The 22,062-nt window shown below is 34.2% G+C and overlaps 1 protein-coding gene across 1 annotated transcript in view; it reads left to right on the top strand.

Moving 5' to 3' along the window:
• IPO5 (importin 5) overlaps positions 1–22,062 on the top strand; it is a 54,323-nt gene that overhangs the window by 25,071 nt on the left and 7,190 nt on the right. Inside the window, exons 9-19 of the mRNA XM_044670556.1 lie at positions 4,004–4,091; positions 7,156–7,262; positions 10,728–10,852; positions 10,956–11,045; positions 11,125–11,298; positions 12,952–13,170; positions 14,075–14,158; positions 18,945–19,077; positions 19,168–19,289; positions 20,545–20,641; positions 21,861–22,033. Coding sequence (XP_044526491.1) covers positions 4,004–4,091; positions 7,156–7,262; positions 10,728–10,852; positions 10,956–11,045; positions 11,125–11,298; positions 12,952–13,170; positions 14,075–14,158; positions 18,945–19,077; positions 19,168–19,289; positions 20,545–20,641; positions 21,861–22,033 — 1,412 coding nt within the window. The remainder of the gene's footprint in view (positions 1–4,003; positions 4,092–7,155; positions 7,263–10,727; positions 10,853–10,955; positions 11,046–11,124; positions 11,299–12,951; positions 13,171–14,074; positions 14,159–18,944; positions 19,078–19,167; positions 19,290–20,544; positions 20,642–21,860; positions 22,034–22,062) is intronic.

The following is a 22,062-nucleotide window of genomic DNA, read 5'->3' as shown; positions in this document are numbered from 1 at the left end:
TGGCATCACATTCCTGTTAACCATTTTTGTTTTATTTTTATAGTCTAATAGGGGTCTGCAACCTTTTTGGCCGTGAGAGCCATAAACGCCACATTTTTTAAAATGTAATTTCGTGAGAGCTGTATAATATGTTTAACACTGAATACAAGTAAATATGTGCATTTTATGTAAGAACAACACTTTTAAAGTACAATAAGTCTCTGAACTATTTTAATAACATTATTATGTGCTAACCAATGATGAATAAAGTACATTAATGTGACTTCTGGTGCTGCATGGTTTTGCTGATTATTAATCAAAATTATTTTGATTATTAATCAAACGACAAGACTTAATGGGACACTATAGTACTGATATAACTGCACACATACATATAAAACTCCTTTACACTAAGAAAATTGCTGAAATAAAGAGAGAAAATTTCAGGGAAGAATACTTTTTCCTCTCCCTCTCTCAAGTCAGACAACAGGAGAAGAAAAAGCTGCCAGCCTGCTGGTTAAGCCACTTGGCCACATAAATTAAGTAGGAGATCAGGAGATTACAGAAAATAACATGACTTGTGTGCAGGCATTAGTAAGTAGTGGGGGGAGGGGGGTGCCTTTTCATGGAAAACTGGCCAGGACACATCGACACATCACACACATTTCCTGGTACAGGTGTTTATCAGTGCTGCCTACTCAATCATTCTGTATCAAATGAAACAACTACTGGGGAGAAATGCTTCTCATTAATGAAGCATATGTAAAGATGTAATCTGACTATAGTTCCCCTTTAAGAGCAGTTAGAAAAGTTAAAAACAATAACAATCCCACAAATAGGGAGTGCAGACCCCATGAATGCACTGATAAAACCATGTAAATCAGAGGCAGAGGGGTAGAGAATGTAGTCAAAAGTGATCAATCACTATACAGAACCCCAAGATGTCAGTAACAGGTGTGGAAAGAGTAAAAGGAGGGCAGAAGGAGGAACACACAGCACACCTATCAAGCCGAACTAAAGACCAAGATTCGTCTCGCGCGGCAATATCAATGAGGGAGCTTCTATCTTAGAAGATAGTCGCGGTACCGAAAGGATCACATGACGCACAATGTCATGTGTAAACTGTTAATTACTGTGCTGCAGTTGACTTTATGGCTCCTGCAGAAAGAGCCATACGTTGCTGACCCCTGGTCTAATGGTTGTTATTGTTGGTAGACAAAATAGAAGATACAAGTTGAGTGTTTCTGCTTTTTTTTTTTTTTTCAATGATACATTCCATTTATTTGTCCTGAGCATTAATCTGATCCCTTTTTTATCCTCACCACCACTTTTGAGTTCCAAATTCTCTTTTTTCCTCCTACCTTCCCTTACTGAGAAGATGAACAATAAATATATCAGTTATACAGCCTCACCTCAAGACTCTTTAGAAAACAAAAAGAATAAGCCCATTTTATCCATCCTTGTATTGTATACTCAGCATTCATGTCATTACTTTTCTTAAAGGACCATAACATTCTTTCATATTAAGTCCCATTTACCTACTATTACTTTTATCTTCTGTATACATCATCTTAAAATCTTAACTTGTCTCTTAGTTTCTGTGTATCCCCACAAATCTTTATCCAGCTTTGTCTTTTTACTCACTGGAACCATTTGTGTCATCAGAATTTTCATTCTTGACAGAGGTGCCATAGGAGGGTAGAGTGCTGGTCTTATAGCTTGGAAGAATCAAGTTTAAAACACCCTAGAAATTCTAATTGTATGGCCCTAAGCAAGTCACTTGAGACTCAATTTCCTTATCTCTAGGGTTGGAATCTTGACCTCCAGGTTTAAATATATCATCCCATTTCTTCATTTACTTATTCGAAAAATTCTTGACAGTGGGGCTTAACTTGTCCTTTATTACATTGAAAGCCACTCCACTCAGTTTTGGACAGTTGGTAAATCTTCTTGAAATCTAAGATGTGGTCTCTTACTCCTAATGTTGTTGATTTTTTTTTTTATTATTATTATTAAATGATAGTTCTTTATGGGTAAGAATTTGGCCTCGTCACTTGGTCCAACTTATTTCCTTTCTGTGTGAATAATTTTTTTTTTAAAGCTCCCTCAAAATATTTTATTTGCTCACCTAAAACAAGCAAACCTAAAGGAATATATAATGTATTTCTTGTGCAAATTAAAAGGACAGGAACATTTTAGAATCATAAAATGCTTGGACTAGAATGGAAATTATCTCCTTGACTCTCCCAAGGTTACAGAACTGGAAGTCATGTTATTGTATACAAGTGTCCTGATTTGTAACGTCCAGTGGTTTTTCCTATTCGACTACTCGTCTTTTCTTGCCTCTTGAATTTATTCGTTCTCAATATGTGCAAGTGGGTGCTGTTATATCTCTTTATTACTTTTCATTTGCAGTAAGTCATGTGACATCAGCAAATAATAATTGATATACAGGTTCATTCAGCCAGAATATGTGTGTGTGTGTGTGTGTGTGTGTGTGTGTGTGTGTGTGTGTGTGTGTGTGTGTGTGTATCCTGTTGTACAAGTTTTGATGCAAGTTGAGTAATTGTTTTCCTAAAAGAAAGTTATAAAACAAAATTAATGCTTTTCAGTATACCGAAATCCTTGGGAAAATTTCTCTACACAATGAACTTGGATGTTGTCACAAATGTCTCATTAATACACCATCAATGTCCTTTTTGTATCCTGTCAATTAAAAGAACAGTGACCATTCTCACCCAAGTACTTCTTGTAATATATAGTCTCTTAATTCTCTGAGGCTTTGGACTCATTACAATTTTCAGGCTCTCGTAATTCACTTAGAACTTAGCTTTCTGCTGAACCAAGGTGAATTCAGGGGTCACAATTTATGTCCTCCATAATGCAGCCATGCTCGACTAATCAACACCCTTGGCTCTTCCTGCCAGGCAGCAACCCAGATACTAAATACTTACTTCCTGTTCCCCGCTATGCCCCAAGTAGAGCTTGGATTTTCTGTTTACAAACCTACCTCCCATTTATATAACATTGATACTAAGGAACTGCTTCCTGTAAGGTTGTTTGCCTGTCATGTTTTTATTGAAGCATTAACTATACATTAAGGAGGATGATATACTTGTGTTTCTCACATATTGTTCATTTGTGCCAGTTAAATATAGATTTGAAATCCTAGTAACTAAAAATTTACAGTTCCTTTCTCTCTTTTTTAAACCTTTACTTTTCTGTTTCAGAATCAATACTGTGTATTGATTCCAAGGCAGAAGAGTGATAAAGGTTAGGCAGTGAGGGTTAAATGAGTTGCCCAGAGTTCACACACAACTAGGAAGTGTTTCATTCCAGATTCGAACCCTGGACCTCCTGTCTCTATTCTGGCTCACAATCCACTGAGCCACCTAGCTGCTCCCAATTAGATTTCCTTTCAATGTTTGTTGTGTTTGAAGTGCTATACTGCTTCTGGTATGGAATATTGCTTAAGGATTAAACTCTGGAACAACTACTACTGCTTTGTAGTTTGCTAAATAAATGATGAATATTTCTCAATTTAATGTTTATAGTTATATTTCCTCTTTCATTATGGTTATATTGAATTGGGCACTCATTTAGCCAATAAATTTGCCTTCCTTTTTACCTATCTTGGAAGTAATCATAAAATGGAATTATATGGTGCCTATTTACAAAGTACTTCACAAATATCTCATTTGGTCATCACAATAGCTTTTGAAAATGAGGAGCCTACTTATTTACACCTGAAATTGCTGAGTCTTAGAGAGTTTAAATGATTTGGACACATGGTCTCAGCTTGTAGATATCAGGAGGGCAGGATTCAAACTCAAGACTTCACTGATTCCAAATCCAGAAGTACTTCTACTAATGCCACATTCCAAATAGGATATTTAAATTTCATCAGATACCTTTTCAGACTTAAAATTTTTTTACTTTCTAATATGTTTTGGGTGGAGTTGGGGATAGGAATCAAATTTAAAAACCTATATCTATAGGTAGGAAGTAATTGTTTTGTATTTAGTTCCTCAGATGTTAGCAATGATGGTAGACCTAGAAGAGGATGAAGATTGGGCAAATGCTGATGAGCTGGAGGATGATGATTTTGACAGGTAATTGCTTGGATAAAACTCAGACACGTTTTCTAAATTATAATTTGTCATCACCTCTTTTATTGGTATCACTCTTACTGATTTTTTTTAATGCCATTTTATTAAGACTGGCAATGAAAGCTTATGAATTCTAATTCAGCTCGACTCTGTGGTATGATATTTGCACCACTTATCTCAAAAACTACTTTGGGAAAATAAATGAGTAATTATATTTTATTAAACATTTTAAAGTAACAGGTGAGGGATATTAGATTGTCTAGGTTACTCTCTGAATAAATTTTCCCTGGCCCATTACTTTTCTGTGTCCTATATTCTTTTATTACTTATCATCTTTTTGTTCCTTTCACTTGATTTTTAGACTTAGGCCACATAGTCTATTCTTTTTTTCTAAAACAGACATTTGAATGTCTGCTAGGGGCTTGGGCTTTACATTGTACTAGAATATTATGTAGTTTTTAATCTTGTTTTTAACAGTCTAGTCAAATAAGACTAACAGATATAATATTAAGAACCTTTTAAAATAAGAAAGAGAAGTATACATCCTAAGCACTGATGTTTTTATCAAATAGCACAAAGCCTTTTCTAATGTTCTTTGCAAAACAGAACCCTTTGAAATCCTGGCTTGAAGTTTGCTTTCATTTGATCTTTAATTAAATTATTCATACTTCAAGGCATTTTGATTGATACTACACATTAGATAGCCACCTAGGTAAAGGTCTTAACGTTTGGGAATAAGCATGTCATTTAACATCTCTGACTGAGCAAGGATACATGTTGCAAAGTCAGCTGTTCCCCAGAATATAGTGAATTTTAGTGCAGTAAGAGACTGCATAATCAAATTGACATTTTTTGAAGACGAATTGAGTGCTAGTTCCTATTTCTATTTTGCTTGACACCTCTTTTTATTAGTAGCTCTCTCTTTCTGATTGTTTTAAACGCCATTTTATTACTATCTGTTAACACATTTATTCATTGAGCTCTTTTCTTACAAATGCTTATTGATTTATTTTAAAGAAAAAATGAAATATAGTTGAAACTCTTACATTTTGTGATAAATTCCTTTTTTTGTTTAGGTGACTCTTATAGCCAATTTTGATTAAGTAAAAAACTTTCCCACTGGCTTTATACTGTTAGAAGGAAGATTTCATGTAACAAAATTCCCATTGGACACTTACTTTTGAATAAGAGGGAGTAAACATGGTTACCTGATAATCTTGTTTCATGGCCCTGGGATTATTTTATGCCAGACCACCACCACTCTCTTTTATGTTTTTGGGGTTCTTTTTAAGACTTGCAAAACACTTCTATAAATATGTCTCTGAGAAGTAGTGTTACAAGTTTATCTGTTTTTTTACACACAAGAATCCTGAAGATAAGAGATTAAGAGTTTAGTACAAAGGCACATAGCTAGTAATTATTGTAGTTCCTATTCTTCCATGCTACTTAACATAACTCACATTTATAAAGCATTTGAAGGTTTTCAGAACATCTTTCTCAGTTGTGTTGGGTAGAAAAATAATTCCTAACATCTATTTTAAAAGCTGAATTAGGGGCAGCTGGGTAGCTCAGTGGATTGAGAGCCAGGCCTAGAGACGGGAGGTCCTAGGTTCAAATCCGGCCTCAGACACTTCCCAGCTGTGTGACCCTGGGCAAGTCACTTGACCCCCATTGCCTACCCTTACCAATCTTTCACCTATAAGTCAATACACAGAAGTTAAGGGTTTAAAATAAAAAAAAAAAAAAAAAAAAAAGCTGAATGACAAGGGAATATAGATGTGACAGAATAAATTTAATGTGTGATAAATCTCTTAACATTCATATACTAAAGTGTTTTTCCATACATCACTTTGGTTTATTTGTGGTAGACAATATAATAATTTCTTTTTACACTTAAGATCCTATGTGACAAGTCTCATGGACAATACAAAAGCTAGCTAATGTTAAGAGCACAGGTCTCCTGACTCCTGGTCCTGTGTTCTTCTCACGGTACCATACTACCTCATATCACTTAATGAGTACTTACAAGAATATTTTTAATTTACTTACATGGATTTTTCCAAAAAGTGATATTGATAAAACTGGCTTAGGGCGAACTGGTTCAAGAGAAGTGGGGCAAAGTACTAAGCGTAGAGCAAAACAAATAATGTGTTCATTCTTATACAGTACTTAAATATTTTTTCTTATCCAAGTATTTAAATTCATTATTTTTTCAAATATACCAACATTTTTTTAAAAACAATATGGCATTTTCCTTCCTATGGCTTATGTTTTATTTCTTGTAACACTTATACATAGTTTGATTATTTGAGATATTATTGTGTGATATACATAGAGCAAGTATTTTTAGAATATTAAAAAAAGATAACTGCATTTGTTCTTACTGCATATGATTATTTGTTTTAGAAATAGGGGATTAGCTTATTTGGGGCAAGTGTTCATATCAATTGGAAGAGTCAAAGCATGTTATCATTTGCCTTTATGCAGTAGGGAAGAATGTCCTTTTTGATACTAATTTACAAATCTGGAGTAAAACTAACAACACATTTTTAGAACACAAATGGTGTTAAATATTTGAACTGGCTGTTGAGACAAAATCTGTATTGTATAGTTTTGGAGAATGGAAGGGTAAGTACTAAGGGAGAGTGAAAGAGGCTTTTTCAAATGCTTGCCAGCCATAGAATCCTATAATTAATTTCAAACAAAATAGTGTCAAATACCTTATTTGGTATCACTAGTAAAATTTTAAATCTCTGTTGCTATAGTGAACAAAAACATTTTATGAGTCTTAAGTTTTGTACACAACTTTTTCTTATGATTGGTTTTATTTTGTTCTTAAGAGTTTAACACATCAGCATGGAAACATCACCCCAAAACTACTATACTTCATTTTCATACTCATGTTGTAGCCTTATTATTTCTTTGTTTAAAATACCTTTTAACAGCTATCATAAACTTCATATATTGAAAAATATTAGGCTAAAACTTCCAATTTACCAGTCTCTTAAGATTTCTGTGACATTTTTTAATGAATAGCTATTTATCGATGTGTTATTTCTTTGTTTAGCAATGCAGTTGCTGGTGAGAGTGCATTAGACAGAATGGCTTGTGGGCTTGGTGGAAAACTTGTTTTACCAATGATCAAGGAACATATCATGCAGATGCTTCAGAACCGTAAGCCATTTCTTTGACATTGTTTATTTTAGATTTAATTTTTATCTTTTCCTGATAAACTTGTTTGTAGACATCATAAGCATTTAGCCTGTCGTTACCATTCCAGGGTCCTTCTCACTGAATTGATCAAAATTTTAAACTAGGAAAATTTTATAGTGTGTGACTTATCTCAATATATTGTACACCCATAAACCTCGACCTTTATCTTTGCATTTCCCTTTTCCATAACCAATGATTTCAGTCAATGGTCTCTTTTAACTATCTTCATTGTTCTTGTTGTTTTCTCCTTTGCTAACTTTTAATTTCTTAGACATATTAAATACTTTAGTAACATGTTTTATCAAGATACCTAGCCTTTATTTTCATTGTTTCTCTTCATTTCATAGTATAGGAATTTGGTCACATTAAAATCTCTTCAATAATTGCTTGAGTCAACCATTCTCCATTGTTTTGTTATGCAACAAGCCCAAGTGGATGCTCAGTTTCCTTTGCAAAAGGAATTCAACTCTGCAAGCACTTAATACCTGCTTGCTGCTTACCAACCAATTGGATACCAGCTAGATCTCTGTTGAATATGGTAGTAAACAGCATAACCCTTGCCCTCAACAGACTTTTAATTTAGTATAATGAGATCCACAAATAATTTTAATACAAAGTAAAATGAGATTAAATGACTCAATCAGATTGATCAAAAACCACTGAAACTTTTACATTGATCTGGATGTGATGATGTTTGACAGTGTGAAGAGAAAATATTTTTGGAGAGAAAAGCAGCAGGCCTTTGTCAACTGTTGTATCCTGTGTTTTAAGCCTAGGTGACTGGGGAAATGATAGTTCCACAAGAGAAATAGAGAAATTAAGAGTTGGGTCAAGTTTTAGAGGGGAAATGATGAGTTTTGTTTTGGAAGCGTTCAACTTAAGGTATTCTAAGGACATTCAAGTGGAAATGTCCAATTGAGGAATAATGAAAATGATAAGAATGAGAAAAAAAGTTTAAGGGAGAGAATATAGTGGTAAGAACATTAAAATAGTAGCATATGCAAGATAGTCACCAAAGGCAGCTGGGTAGCTCAGTGGATTGAGAGCCAGGCCTAGAGACGGGAGGTCCTAGGTTCAAATGTGGCCTCAGACACTTCCTAGCTGTGTGACTCTGGGCAAGTCACTTAACCCCCATTGCCTAACCCTTACCACTCTTCTGCCTTGGAGCCAATAAACAATATTCTGTCCAAGGGTTTTTATTTTATTTATATATATATATATATATATATATATATAGTCACCAAAGTGAGCATTCCAAAAAGTGTAATAGAAATATATTTTAAAGTCACTCTTTCACCATTGTCATTATTACAAATAATCTACTACTCTCTGCCTTCCCTCATAATATATATTTGTTCCTAAAAGAACATGGAAAAGTTATAATGGACAAATACCTCACACTAATTATAGTTCAGATCTTACTTAAATGGCCTCCTTTGAGTAATCTTTAAATTTTAAGGGCTTTTGGATATTTTTCAAAGAAAATGGAAACTTTTTGTCTAATCATTTAATATATAGTAGGTAAAGTTTAAAATAAAACAGTTGAGAAGAAAAAAAACTTCTTGATCTTCTATGTTCTTCCTTTTTTTCTCTACCCATCTGTGTATTCAGCACTATGATTNATATATATGTATATATATATATAGTCACCAAAGTGAGCATTCCAAAAAGTGTAATAGAAATATATTTTAAAGTCACTCTTTCACCATTGTCATTATTACAAATAATCTACTACTCTCTGCCTTCCCTCATAATATATATTTGTTCCTAAAAGAACATGGAAAAGTTATAATGGACAAATACCTCACACTAATTATAGTTCAGATCTTACTTAAATGGCCTCCTTTGAGTAATCTTTAAATTTTAAGGGCTTTTGGATATTTTTCAAAGAAAATGGAAACTTTTTGTCTAATCATTTAATATATAGTAGGTAAAGTTTAAAATAAAACAGTTGAGAAGAAAAAAAACTTCTTGATCTTCTATGTTCTTCCTTTTTTTCTCTACCCATCTGTGTATTCAGCACTATGATTGGTATCTTTTTGTTTGTTTGCCAGATGTCTCATTCAGTATCATATAAATTGTATCTAATGAAATAGCATGTAGTCGTGTTCAATTATATATGCAGAACCAAATTCTAAATATCATAGGTTATATTCATTTCAGGATCTGGCAATTTCTTGGAAATTAAAAGGTCAAAGTAGGGAAAAGGCAGCACATCAAATATTGATATATTCATTCTCCAGTTTCACCAAACCTTTATATTAGAGTTAAATAACTGAAACTAATGAGAAACATTTGTAGAAATGTGGTTGGATGTAGATTAGAATAGTGTTATACAGGCACAGAAGCTTATACCTTGTTCATCGAAGTCAATTTTACATTGAGTCAGATAAAAGTTATATTACATAAAATAATGGAGATTCCCAATGTGACATTTCATATTTAGCAGTGTTAGACTTGCATTCCAACCCAGTTTTATATCTGTAGATATTCTTTTGCATTTCATTTTCATGTACAGCAAAATGCTCCACTAATTCTAACAAGCAAAAACAAGTATGCTTTATTAGTAAAGTTTAGCTAAATTTAAATTTTATCATTTGGAGCATTATTGGCATTTGAGTTTTTAAAGCATTTGGAAGGAAAGAATTTTCTTTTGTAACATTTCTAAATAAGTTCTAAAAATTTGTAAATAGTTCTAAAAATCAACAAGCCTACACTATAGAAAGTTCAGCTGTCAGCCCTTTATCCTGAAGGAACAACATTATATGTTTACCTATAACACACTACTGGGTTTTTTTGGAGCTTGACATTATTTTCCCAACATTACCACTGTTTGTCATTTTATTTTGAGTGTATCCCCATCTATAAAAATCACAATACCTGTCTAATGTAATATTGCATGTGATGTCAATAAAGAATTTTCTAGAGTGTAAATTCTTATACTCATTTTGTATTGATGCTGATCTAGTCTATTTTTTCCTTTTTTGTGGATTTTAAGTTGAGAATTCATTCTGTTGTGTGAAACATTCCTTAATAAAATTGCTTGGGTAGAATTTCATAACTACTTTTTTTAACCCTTACCATCAATACTATGTATTGGTTCCAAGGCAAAAGAGAGTGGTAAGGTCTGGGCAATTGGGAGTGAAGTGACTTGCCCAGAGTCACACAGTAAGAAGTGTCTGAGGCCAGTTTCAACCTAGGACTTCCTGTCTTTAGGCTTGGCTCTGAATCCACTGAGGTACCCAGCTCTGCCCCGCATAACTACTTTTTAAAGTAAGAACATTTATAAGAATTTGAAAGTTAAGCCTATATTTGGGGGGAGGGAGGTTATACTTAAATCTCATCTTTTTCATCTTCATCTTTTCACCCTACAGTTATTTTTATTTGTAAGATAATCACTCGTTTATTTATAATATTTTTCTGCAGCTGATTGGAAATACCGGCATGCTGGATTAATGGCCTTATCTGCCATTGGAGAGGGTTGTCACCAGCAAATGGAGGGGATTCTAAATGAAATAGTTAATTTTGTTTTGCTTTTTCTTCAAGATCCTGTAAGTGCCATTAGCTATTTGGTTCAAATTTTTTGTTACGTTCATTTCAGCTTTAATTATAATGTATTAACATATTTGCATATGTGTGAAATTATGATTTCAGCATCCAAGAGTGAGGTATGCTGCCTGTAATGCTGTTGGACAAATGGCAACAGACTTTGCACCTGGTTTCCAAAAGAAATTCCATGAGAAGGCAAGTAAACCCTCACACACACAATGGTAAAAAGAAAGTTGCAAAATGACCATTTTCTAAGAGTCTTTATTCTATACAGGTGATTGCAGCTCTTTTGCAAACCATGGAAGACCAAGGTAATCAGCGTGTCCAGGCACATGCCGCCGCAGCTCTTATTAATTTTACAGAAGATTGTCCCAAATCACTGCTTATTCCATATTTAGACAATTTGGTGAAACATCTTCATTCCATAATGGTGATTAAACTTCAGGAGGTAGGCGAAACTATGATCTGTCCTCTTTTTAAAAATCACTTTCATTTTTGCCAAATGTTTTTTTCTTTGTGAGAAAATTATCTATAAAAATCTTTGACTAGGTCAGCATCCATCTGATAAGGTTTTTAGGCTAAAGTAACAATGTAGTGTAGTACCTATTGTGTTACCACCAACTAGGTATGGTGGTTTATATAGTATACAGCTAAAAAAAGTGTTGAGAATAAAAAATGGAGAACAAAAGGGCTTCAAGCCTAAGGCTTGCAAAGCCTTAAAACCTTAAAACTCATGATATTTTGGGGGCATTGTCTTGTCAGCCGAACAAAGGTCTTCAGTTTTTTCTTAGTGAAATCTTAAGACCTCAGTTTCCTCACGTGTAAAATGACGGCTTAAATGCGATATCCTCTTATGTCCCTCTAGCTCCATGTGTTTTATGAGCTGTTGCCAGAGATGCTGCCAATAGCCTCACCACTACTGTTGTGAAATTCCTTATGGCTCATAGTTGGACAAAAGAATTGCAAGATGAGAAGCACTTGAATGAAGTGGTGAAGGAATGTGGTGTGGCATAAGATTGCATTCCATGGTTCCCAATCTCCCTAACAAAGTATAGAGAGGTGGCAGAATAATGTTCTGGTTCTGCCAGTATCCTAAAAGGGCCTTCCATTTCTTCATCTATAAAATTGTAAAGAATTGGATGACCATATAAGAATATCACTTTCAACTCTTTTAAGTAATTGGAATTCTGTTCATATGAGTTAAAATACTCCCAACATTCCTTCCCCTGTACCCCATATTAATGTTTGACAAATTATTCCAAGAAAATTATGACCTTGTGATTAGGGGGTAAAGGGGAGTTCCTGATGAATTGATACTTTTTGTTTGTTTTTTAAACCCTTATCTCTTCTGTCTTGGAACCAATATTGTGTATTGGCTCCAAGGCAGAAGAGTGGTAAGGGCTAGGCCATGGCAGTTAAATGACTTGCCCAGGGTAACACAGCTGGGAAGTGTCTGAGGCCAGATTTGAACCTAGGAATCTCCCATCTCTAGGCCTGACTCTCAATCCACTGAGCCACCCAGCTACCCCTGAATTGATACTTTTACATGGCTTCCCTTTTTGATTATTTGTACCAAATTTTCTCTACTTTTATCACATATTTGAACATAATATTTTTTGTTCAGTTGATGTCCTTTGTCTTTGCATCACTTATTTTCCATTCTAGATCCTCTGCCTCTGCCTCTGGGAAAGCCATCTCTGATAACAAAGGGGAAAAAAAACAGTTCAGAAAAACTAATCAACATGGGGGAGAAGTCTGACATTATATGCAGTGTTCCTATACCCATAATATCCCACCTCTGCAAAAAAGTTGGGGTGGGGGGTGCCTTCTCAAAATTATTCTTTGGGAGCCAAATGTCTTATAATTTCACAGCTTTCAGTTTTGATTGTTTTGTTGATCTTTATCTTTAAATTGTTATAGTCATGAATGTTGTTTTCATAGTTGACTTCATAGCATGATTTCATAAAAGTGGTCCTATGGTTCTCTATATCCATCATACTTGTTATATTCTATAGCACAATAGTTTTCCATTATATTTACATAACAACAAATTATCTTTTTTGTGATTCGGTTTTTTTTGTATGCATTTTTCTTTTCCAAGCTGATTCAGAAAGGCACCAAATTGGTTTTGGAACAAGTTGTGACTTCTATTGCATCAGTTGCAGATACAGCAGAAGAAAAATTTGTCCCATATTATGATTTATTTATGCCATCTCTAAAGCACATAGTTGAAAATGCTGTTCAGAAAGAACTCAGACTTCTGAGAGGAAAAACTATTGAATGCATTAGTCTTATTGGTCTTGCTGTAGGGAAGGAAAAGGTAAGAATTATGAAATATTTTGCACTTACTATTTATAATTTGGTATTTCAGAATGTCATTTGACAGAGAAATATGTTCCTTTGTTAAAACTTGATTTTGTGTCTATTAAGTTAATTTTCCATTTTATCTCGTTAGTTTTCCTTTTTCTAAAAACAGCCTTTAAACTATGAAATACTTTAAAAGAATTACACTTTTTTGCTGTTTACAAAAAAAAAGGAGTTTTCTGAAGATACTGTCTTTGCATATGGCTCATTATAATAGTATTTACTTACCTATGTTTTCACAACCCAGTTTTCTTTTAGTCTAAAGTTTTAAATTTCTAGTATGCATAATCTATATTCTTAGAGAATCTAGTATTTTATCTAGGAATACTTATCAACAATTCATACATGTTTAGTTCTCTGTTGTTATCTCGGGAGAATCCTTCCCTTCACTCCTTGCTCCCTAAACTGCCCTTTCCAACTCTCCTGACCTATTTACCCAGCCATTAAAGGGTCAAAAGGATTTAATGGCAATAGACAAGTAATTAATACTATAGTTCTCGTACTTTGTATTTTTAATTGGCTTTTTAGCTTAGCCTAAGAACCTAATTATCATTTATAATTGAGTTTCAAATATCTGGCTTTAAAATAAATTATATTATATCGCATGCCATGTCTGTGAAGGCATTGTAATATAGAAGTTCAGTTGTAATTAGTTAACTCCAGAATACAAGTCTAAACTTTTCTGTCATTCTGGAACTTATTTACATCTTAAAATTGTGAGGCATCTGGTAACCTAGTAAGTTATGTTGTGGTTGAGATTTTTCAGAGGAACAATGAAAAGTTATATAAGAACAAGTTTCCTGTTTCTAATTTGTATCAATGACATTTGGAATTTCATTTTGAAAATACTTTGTTTCTAGTTTATGCAAGATGCATCAGATGTGATGCAACTATTGCTGAAGACACAGACAGACTTTAGTGAATTAGAAGATGATGACCCACAGGTAAATCATGCTAATATTAGTCCATTGCTTTTGTCCTATAATGTAGATGCTTTTATTAATTTAGCTTTAACAGTGTAATTAGTAGATCAAGAAAGGACAGTTGGGGTTCCAAATTGGTTTTCCTGGCAGTCTTTTATTTTTTCTTACTACACCATAAGAACTTTTACACACATACACACACACTCATAATGTCCTGTCCCACAAAGGACTCAAACTAATGAGAACTCTAAACAAAAGAAAATGAGACATCACTAAATATGGGTTTTACTAGAGTTTTGATGGCAAGATTTTTCACTTTCAACTGGTAAGTAGTGACCTTGGACAAATCAACCAAGCTTTTTAGTTTTTTTTCCTTCTATAAGTGGGGATGAGGCCCATTCTGCCTACCTTGCCAAGGTACTCCCAATTTGGATTTTTTGGTGCCCCAATATGGAATTTTAGTCTAATGTCATTCAATTTGAAATATATCATCTGTGTGATAAATAGAAATGACCACAAATCTTAAAAATAATAAATTCACTTTTTAAAAACACTTACATCTATTCCCATTTGTATCTATCTCTGTAGGGTGTTGTAACTTTGTAAAGTATTATATAAAGAATTTATGAATAAACAAGCAATATGAAGCATTGTGAGATATAAAATGGGTAATTTTAATTACATTACTTTTTTTTTTTTTTTAACCCTTGTACTTCGGTGTATTGTCTCATAGGTAGAAGATTGGTAAGGGTGGGCAATGGGGGGATGGGGGTCAAGTGACTTGCCCAGGGTCACACAGCTGGGAAGTGGCTGAGGCCGGGTTTGAACCTAGGACCTCCTGTCTCTAGGCCTGACTTTCACTCCACTGAGCTACCCAGCTGCCCCCTAATTACATTACATTTTAAAGGTTTTATATAAGTAAAAGTAATGTAGCCAAGATGAGAGAGACAGCAGAAAATTGGGGCAGGGGAGATTTATATATGGTTTCTCAGAAGTATAATTAGAGAACTTTGTCAAATTTATAAAAATATGAGCCATTCCCCAAATGATAAATGGTCAAAAGATATGAATAGACAGTTTTTGGATGATGAAATAAAAAATATATAACCACATGAAAAAATACACAATTACTGATTAGAAAAATACAAATCAAAACATTTCTGAAATACCTCATACCTATAAGATTGACTAAAATGATAAAAGGGTAAAATAACATTTTGGAAGGGATATGGAAAAATGAGGACGTAATACACTGTTGGTAGAATTGTGAACTAATGTAACCATTTTGGAAAGCAATCAGAATTATGCCTAAGAGTTATAAAATTGTGTGTGTACAGTATTGCCTAGCAACAACACTATTAAGTTTTTTCCTAAGGTGATCTGGGAAAAAGGAAAAGAGCTTAAATGTTCTAAAATATTAATTGCAGCTATCTTTGTGGTGGCAAAGAACTAGAAATTGAGGGGAAATCCATCAATTGGGAATAGCTAAAAAGGTTGTGCTATATTGATTGTGATGATGGAGTATTCCTGGGTCATAGTAATATGGAAAGTTACATGAAATTAAGAAAAATGAAATAAGTAGAATCAAGAGAGCATTATATAAAGCAACAAAAATATTGTTTGAAGAATAACTTGTGTATGTTCATCTCCAGAGAAAGAACCAATAAATAGAAACAAGCAAGACAGTTTTGTCTTAACCTAAAAAAAGATTTTCAGCTTATAAAAAACTGAAATTTATTATTTCACTAGTTAAATGTCGCTTAATTTGAAGCAAAGCACTGAAAATACTTAGATGGTCTATAATATAGTCCCATAAACAAAAGGTTTGTTCTAACCTTACTGTTAATTTTAATAAGACCAACTCAGGCAAGTTTCTGCTGTCCGGTGAGAATGCCCTTAAAACTATTAATACCAGACAAGAGGAGCCAGTATCAGGCACACTATTAGTAGCCTATTATACTTTGTTCAACCACAGGCCCACAGGACACAAAAGTGACTAACATTAAGCTATAAACAAACGTTTGACTAAATCAGAATTACTTAGGGTTAGTAAATTTGATGCCAGCCCACCGTGGTCATACAATTAACCCAAATTAACAGAATTTTAGTATAACATGTGTTTGAGCTATATGTCAAATAAAGTTTACTTAAACTGTAATACGCTCTAGTCAATGAGCAATTAAAATGACTTTGATTGTTTGATCACCAGACAGCTAAGACACAAACTGGAATTAGATGCCCCACTATGCCTAACCATAGACTTAAATAGTTGAATAACAAAACTTTTTTTTTTTTTAACCCTTATTTTCCATCTTGGAGTCAATACTGTGTATTGACTCCAAGGCAGAAGAGTGGTAAGGGTAGGCAGTGGGGGTCAAGTTATGGGGGTCAAGTGACTTGCCCAGGGTCAAAACTTTTTTGCCAGAGAACTACTAGCCATTGCTTAAAACTCAAAGGACTTGGCAGTGCTCTAAACCTACCTAGAGGAATCTGTTCTATACTCGATAAACCCAACCCTTTCTTGCCAATACAGCCTATATCTTCATCATTATCAGCCCACCTTAAAAGAGCCAAATAGTAAGCAAAATTGTTTTTCCATTAAAACATAAGGGATAGCACATGAAAGGGAAAAATGGGCTATGTTCTCTCTACATTAGAAAACAATGAATCACCTCATGAAACTAAAGTGCTTGGAGAAGGATTTTAGTAAATAGAGAGTTTAATTGAAATAGTCAATAGGGTGTGTACACACCACCTGTCACCCTCCTCAGTACAATTTACCAAAATTACTAATACTATTACCAAAGAAAAGAGGAGAAAAGTCATAACATGGTGAGTGTACTGGGAAGTGCACTTGGAATATCAAAATGTAGCTTAACATAAAGCATTTAGATTGCATCTGAAAGATTGTCAACTTACAAAAGTTTTCTTTTGTAAAACATGGGTTTTTTTTGTTTGTTTGTTTGTTGTGGTGGTGGTCAAATTCCCTTCCCTGTGGAGGGAGGGGGAGATACCTGGGAACTTTAATGTAAAAATAATTTTTTAAGTGAAAGAGAAAATATTCCTAATACAGATTAAACTTTAAAATATATATATAACTTGAGGTGACTGGGCAGAGTTAAATGAAGATTTGTTTAGGAATAAAGAAAACTTGAGTATACTTTTAAGCAACAGGCCAGGGGAAGAGAAGAGACTGAAGTTAAAGGGTGTAAAGGGGATTAAGGAGTAAGTTTCCAAAGTAAAAAGATAAGGCCAAAGAAGAATAAAAAGTACTCCTTCTTTGGAGAGTGACTGAAAGGAGGAAATGTAGAATATGATAGAAAGGGCTTTTGAAAGTACAGAGTGGGCAAGGAGGAAAATAAGTGATAGTCTCTTGGGCAAGTGGAAAGAAGAGGAGGTTTTAAATACCTGCTAAAGAGAATGTGATAGTCTTAGAATTACCATCTAGCAGTGAAGATCTAACTAAGATTAGCTAACATACATTTTAGATTTTCACCAGCAAGGCTTGATAGCACATAAGTAGAAGTGGAAGGTGGAGATGGCCTAACTGGAGTTTGGCATGACCCAATGGTAGAGATCAAAAGGGTTAGATATATGTTAGGAGAGGCTTTGGTAGCAAGAAAAAAGTAGGAACAACTCAATTTTTCCAAAAAATTATATGTAAAGTGTTATATGTTAGCTGTTACTAATATTTTATCATACTTAGTGATAAGTCCATGGTTGGAGACTAGAAAAGGCTTATATTTTAGGATTTTTGTATAGCTATTTGTATAAGCTATGCAGTGCTATTTGTATAGCATTAATTATGATCAAAACAAGAAAAGATTTGTATAATGTTTTTTCAATTACCCGTTCTTCCTGCATATATTCTGTCGGTTGCTAAATCTTGTTATTTCTACTTCAATATATCTTGCATCTTCTGTCTTCTGGACTATTGCATTGGTTTCCTAATTGATCTTACTCCCTCAAGTTTTCTATTTCAGTTCATCCTCCACAGTTTCCAATGTGATCTTCCTTTTTCATATATTTTGACTATGTCATTCCACTAACATCCTATTGCCTCTAACACTAAATGATAAGGCTTCTTCTTTTGACTTTGACCCTTCATGTGCTTTCTCCAACTTATCTTTCCATCTTGTTCCCCTTTCTGCATTGCATTCTAACCAAACTCACTTCACTTTGTGCATCTTACATAGGACCCTCCTCCTCCCATTGTTGTACTTTTGTACTGGAATTTTATCCCTCTTGTCTTTGTGCTAAGAGTCACTCACTTTCTTCCGAGCTCATGTCATTTACCACCTTCAGTACAAAGCTATCCTCCTTACTGTGCCCCTTCCTGAGCAACTTACTTTTATTTTGTTATATATTGCCTCCCTTGATCAAAAAGAAGCTTTTTTTTTTTTTTTAAGCCTTACCTTCCATCTTAGAATCAATACTGTGTATTAGCTCCAAGGCAGAAGAGTGGTATGGGTTAGGCAATGGGGGGTAAGTGGCTTGCCCAGGGTCACACAGCTAGGAAGTGTTTGAGGCCAGATTTGAACCCAGGACCTCCCGTCTTAGCCTGGCTCTCAATTGACTGAGCCACTCAGCTGCCCAAAGAAGCTCTTTTTCAAGAAAAGGGGAACTACAGTTTTTTTTCTTTGCATTCTTAAGAACTTAGCTTCCAGCCTGGTGTATACTAGGTACTTAATAAATGTGTATTGAATGATCGATTATATTGAATATTGTCTTTGTAATGTTCATTAACGTTTGTGTAATGTATATGTATATTCAATTGCTGGAAAGTGTTTCCTCTTTCACCTCCTAGATATCTTACATGATCTCAGCATGGGCTAGAATGTGCAAGATCCTAGGAAAAGAGTTTCAGCAGTATCTTCCTGTGGTTATGGGTCCTTTAATGAAGACTGCATCAATTAAACCTGAAGTGGCTCTCTTAGACAGTAAGTGTTCTTATGTATTATTTTATTTGTGGTAAAATTTTCCCTTTGTTATTATGCCTTAGTACTCATCTCTTCTTTTGCCTTTAATAGCACAAGACATGGAAAATATGAGTGATGATGATGGTTGGGAATTTGTGAACCTTGGAGACCAACAAAGTTTTGGAATTAAAACAGCAGGACTTGAAGAAAAATCAACTGCTTGCCAGATGTTGGTAAGAGATAGGAACTACTCCTTATATTATTTATACTATCATCTTAGGAAATTATACTTCATAGATGCCATTAAAATTATTTGGAGAAATTAGAAATTTATTCCCTTAAATGAATTAATAAGATAGTGTGCCATCTAGAGCAGTGATGGGCAAACTTTTTAAAGAGGGGGGAGCCAAAGGAAAGGAAATGCTCATCTGTCAGTCTTTTTCTAAGGCAACTCTTTCAAAGTTTCATTGTATTGTATCCTACTCATTGTATTCGTCACATTAGGAATAATGTCACCAGGCTGGATAGAACATTTCAAGGGGCCACATCTGGCCCGTGGGCTGTAGTTTGCCCATCACTGATCTAGAGCATTGTTGTCAACCTCGCCACACATGCCACACTTCCAAGAATGGTTCAAACCTGATTACATAGTATGGGGTTGGGGAGGTAGGTAGCTTGGTGAATGGAGAGCCAGGAAGTACCTTAACACCAGATTTTACCCCAGTCCTTATGTTCTGCCCATTAGAATTTAAGCTCATCATGAGCAGGTATTACTTTCCTACTTGACAAACCTATAAATACTTGTTTATTGACTGATAGTTTAAAGAGCTTTTAAAAAAAATGAAGTAATGGCTAGGTTTTCTACAGAATTTTAAGCCAGCATTAGTCTAGATTCCCTTTTTTTCCTCCAAATACTTTCAGCATGCTTAACTTTATGAAAGATAGAAAATGGAGGCAGTATTATTATAACTTTTACAAAGGAGAAAAAGGAGGATGAAAAAATTCAATGCTATTTCCCATTGTGAACTAATAGCATTTGTCTGAGTCTCCAAGTAAGTGCCTTTACCACTGTGCCCTTATGCCTCTTGGAAGTTAGATCATCATGGAGAATTCAACACTTATTTCATAGCCTTTCCATAATGCTTTTATGGTTTATATTTAATTTGAGATTCCTGTATGCCAGGCCCTGCTTCTGCTATATAATAAGGTTCCAGATGTCTTTATTCTATTTCTTTTCATCCTAATAAATCTGGGGGGAGGGAGAGAAGAATATATAGATATTTTCATCAAAAATTAAGAAAACTTAAGCATTGAAGTGAATAAAAATTATTTTGACATCCAAAGTATTCCTATATAAGCACACATATAAGAAATTATTGTCACCTAGTAGCCTTGATTCTGAGAACTTTGTTGATCATTTTCTGGTGGAATTGCTTATCAATACTAAAGCCTAAAGCAAAGTTGACAATTTCATTGTTTATGTTTCAGGTTTGCTATGCAAAGGAATTAAAGGAAGGATTTGTGGAGTATACCGAACAAGTAGTTAAGCTGATGGTTCCCTTGCTGAAATTTTATTTTCACGATGATATCCTATGCCTTTTTAACATAAATTCACTTGTAGTTATAACTGCAGTTAAATATAGCTTGCATACATTGGTACTGTTATCACCAAAGGATAAATTTATTCTTTAAAAACAAGTGCTTTAAGTAGAGGTCATCATTAAGAAGATCTCAATGAAACATCAGTTTATTATTTGAAAATGCAAACTTTTCTTCTAGTTCTAGTTTGAAGTTACTATTGCCTAGATGCCATAGTCTCTGTGGGTTATATTGTCTTAGGGATTTTAAGAATTAACTGATATTTTATGAGTATAATTGTGAAAATAATTCATAGTTTTTGCATTTACCAATTTCTCATAAGGTGCAGACTATCAAGCATTATGCTTATTTAATAGCATACATTGAAGATAATGAGTTATAAACTTAGCAGTTTTGACAGGAATAATTAATTTTCAATATCTGATAGAGTTTTAAAATTTTAATCTTATTTTTCACCTTTTTGATATTGATCCCACATTATATGTTAATCCTGGATAGAAAATCACAGGAACCAAAGCCAAGAAAGTTTGCTAGCTTCTGTTTGTATTCAGATAGTTCTCTGAAAATTGAGTTCTGGGATATCATAGAAAGGAGACCATTGAACCCCTGTCAGGATCTCAATACAAATGAATGAGAAACATTCATTTGGGGGGCCCGGGAGGGGGGATGAATGTGTGTGCTTTAATTATCTCAGGATGCTTGTACTAACTGTAACAAACATGTATTTTCATTTAATTCCTTTTAAAAAATCATTTTGGAGAGAGAGTGTATGTGTGTGTTTTAAAGGATGCTTATACTAACTGTAACAAACTTGTGTTTAATGTAATGCCTTTTCAAAAATCATTTTGGAGTCAGTTTGATTCTATTCTCTTAACATAAAACAAAAGCCTTAGCCAGATAAGCTCAGTTTACAATCCAGCTTTTCCTAGTTGTCTTGATATCATTTGGACGTGGTTACTTGGATAGGGTTCTTTTTCTACAACCGACACTACTATGTTTCATACTGATTTATGGGAACTAAATTGTTGTTACAGATTCATTGGCCTTTGAACATAGATAAACTTATTCTTCTCCCCATGGGTGCTATAATTCCCACCATAAGTAAAAATAGTTTAAAAAAAAAAAAAAGGAAAGGAAAGGATGATACGTTCATTTGGAAGTCTTTTTTTGTCCCAATTATTATTCTCTTTCCTTAATAATGAAACGTGTCCGAGTAGCAGCTGCAGAATCCATGCCCCTTCTCCTGGAATGTGCAAGAGTCCGTGGACCTGAATACCTCACCCAGATGTGGCACTTCATGTGTGATGCCCTTATCAAGGCTATTGGAACAGAGCCAGATTCTGATGTCCTGTCAGAAATCATGCATTCTTTTGCAAAGGTGATTGTTGTTATTTTTCAAGGAGCAAG

Source organism: Gracilinanus agilis, chromosome 3 (genome assembly GCF_016433145.1).
Source record: "Gracilinanus agilis isolate LMUSP501 chromosome 3, AgileGrace, whole genome shotgun sequence".
Taxonomy (NCBI): domain Eukaryota; kingdom Metazoa; phylum Chordata; class Mammalia; order Didelphimorphia; family Didelphidae; genus Gracilinanus; species Gracilinanus agilis.
Note: the sequence above shows the minus strand (reverse complement) of the source record. Positions and strands in the feature narration are given on the sequence as shown.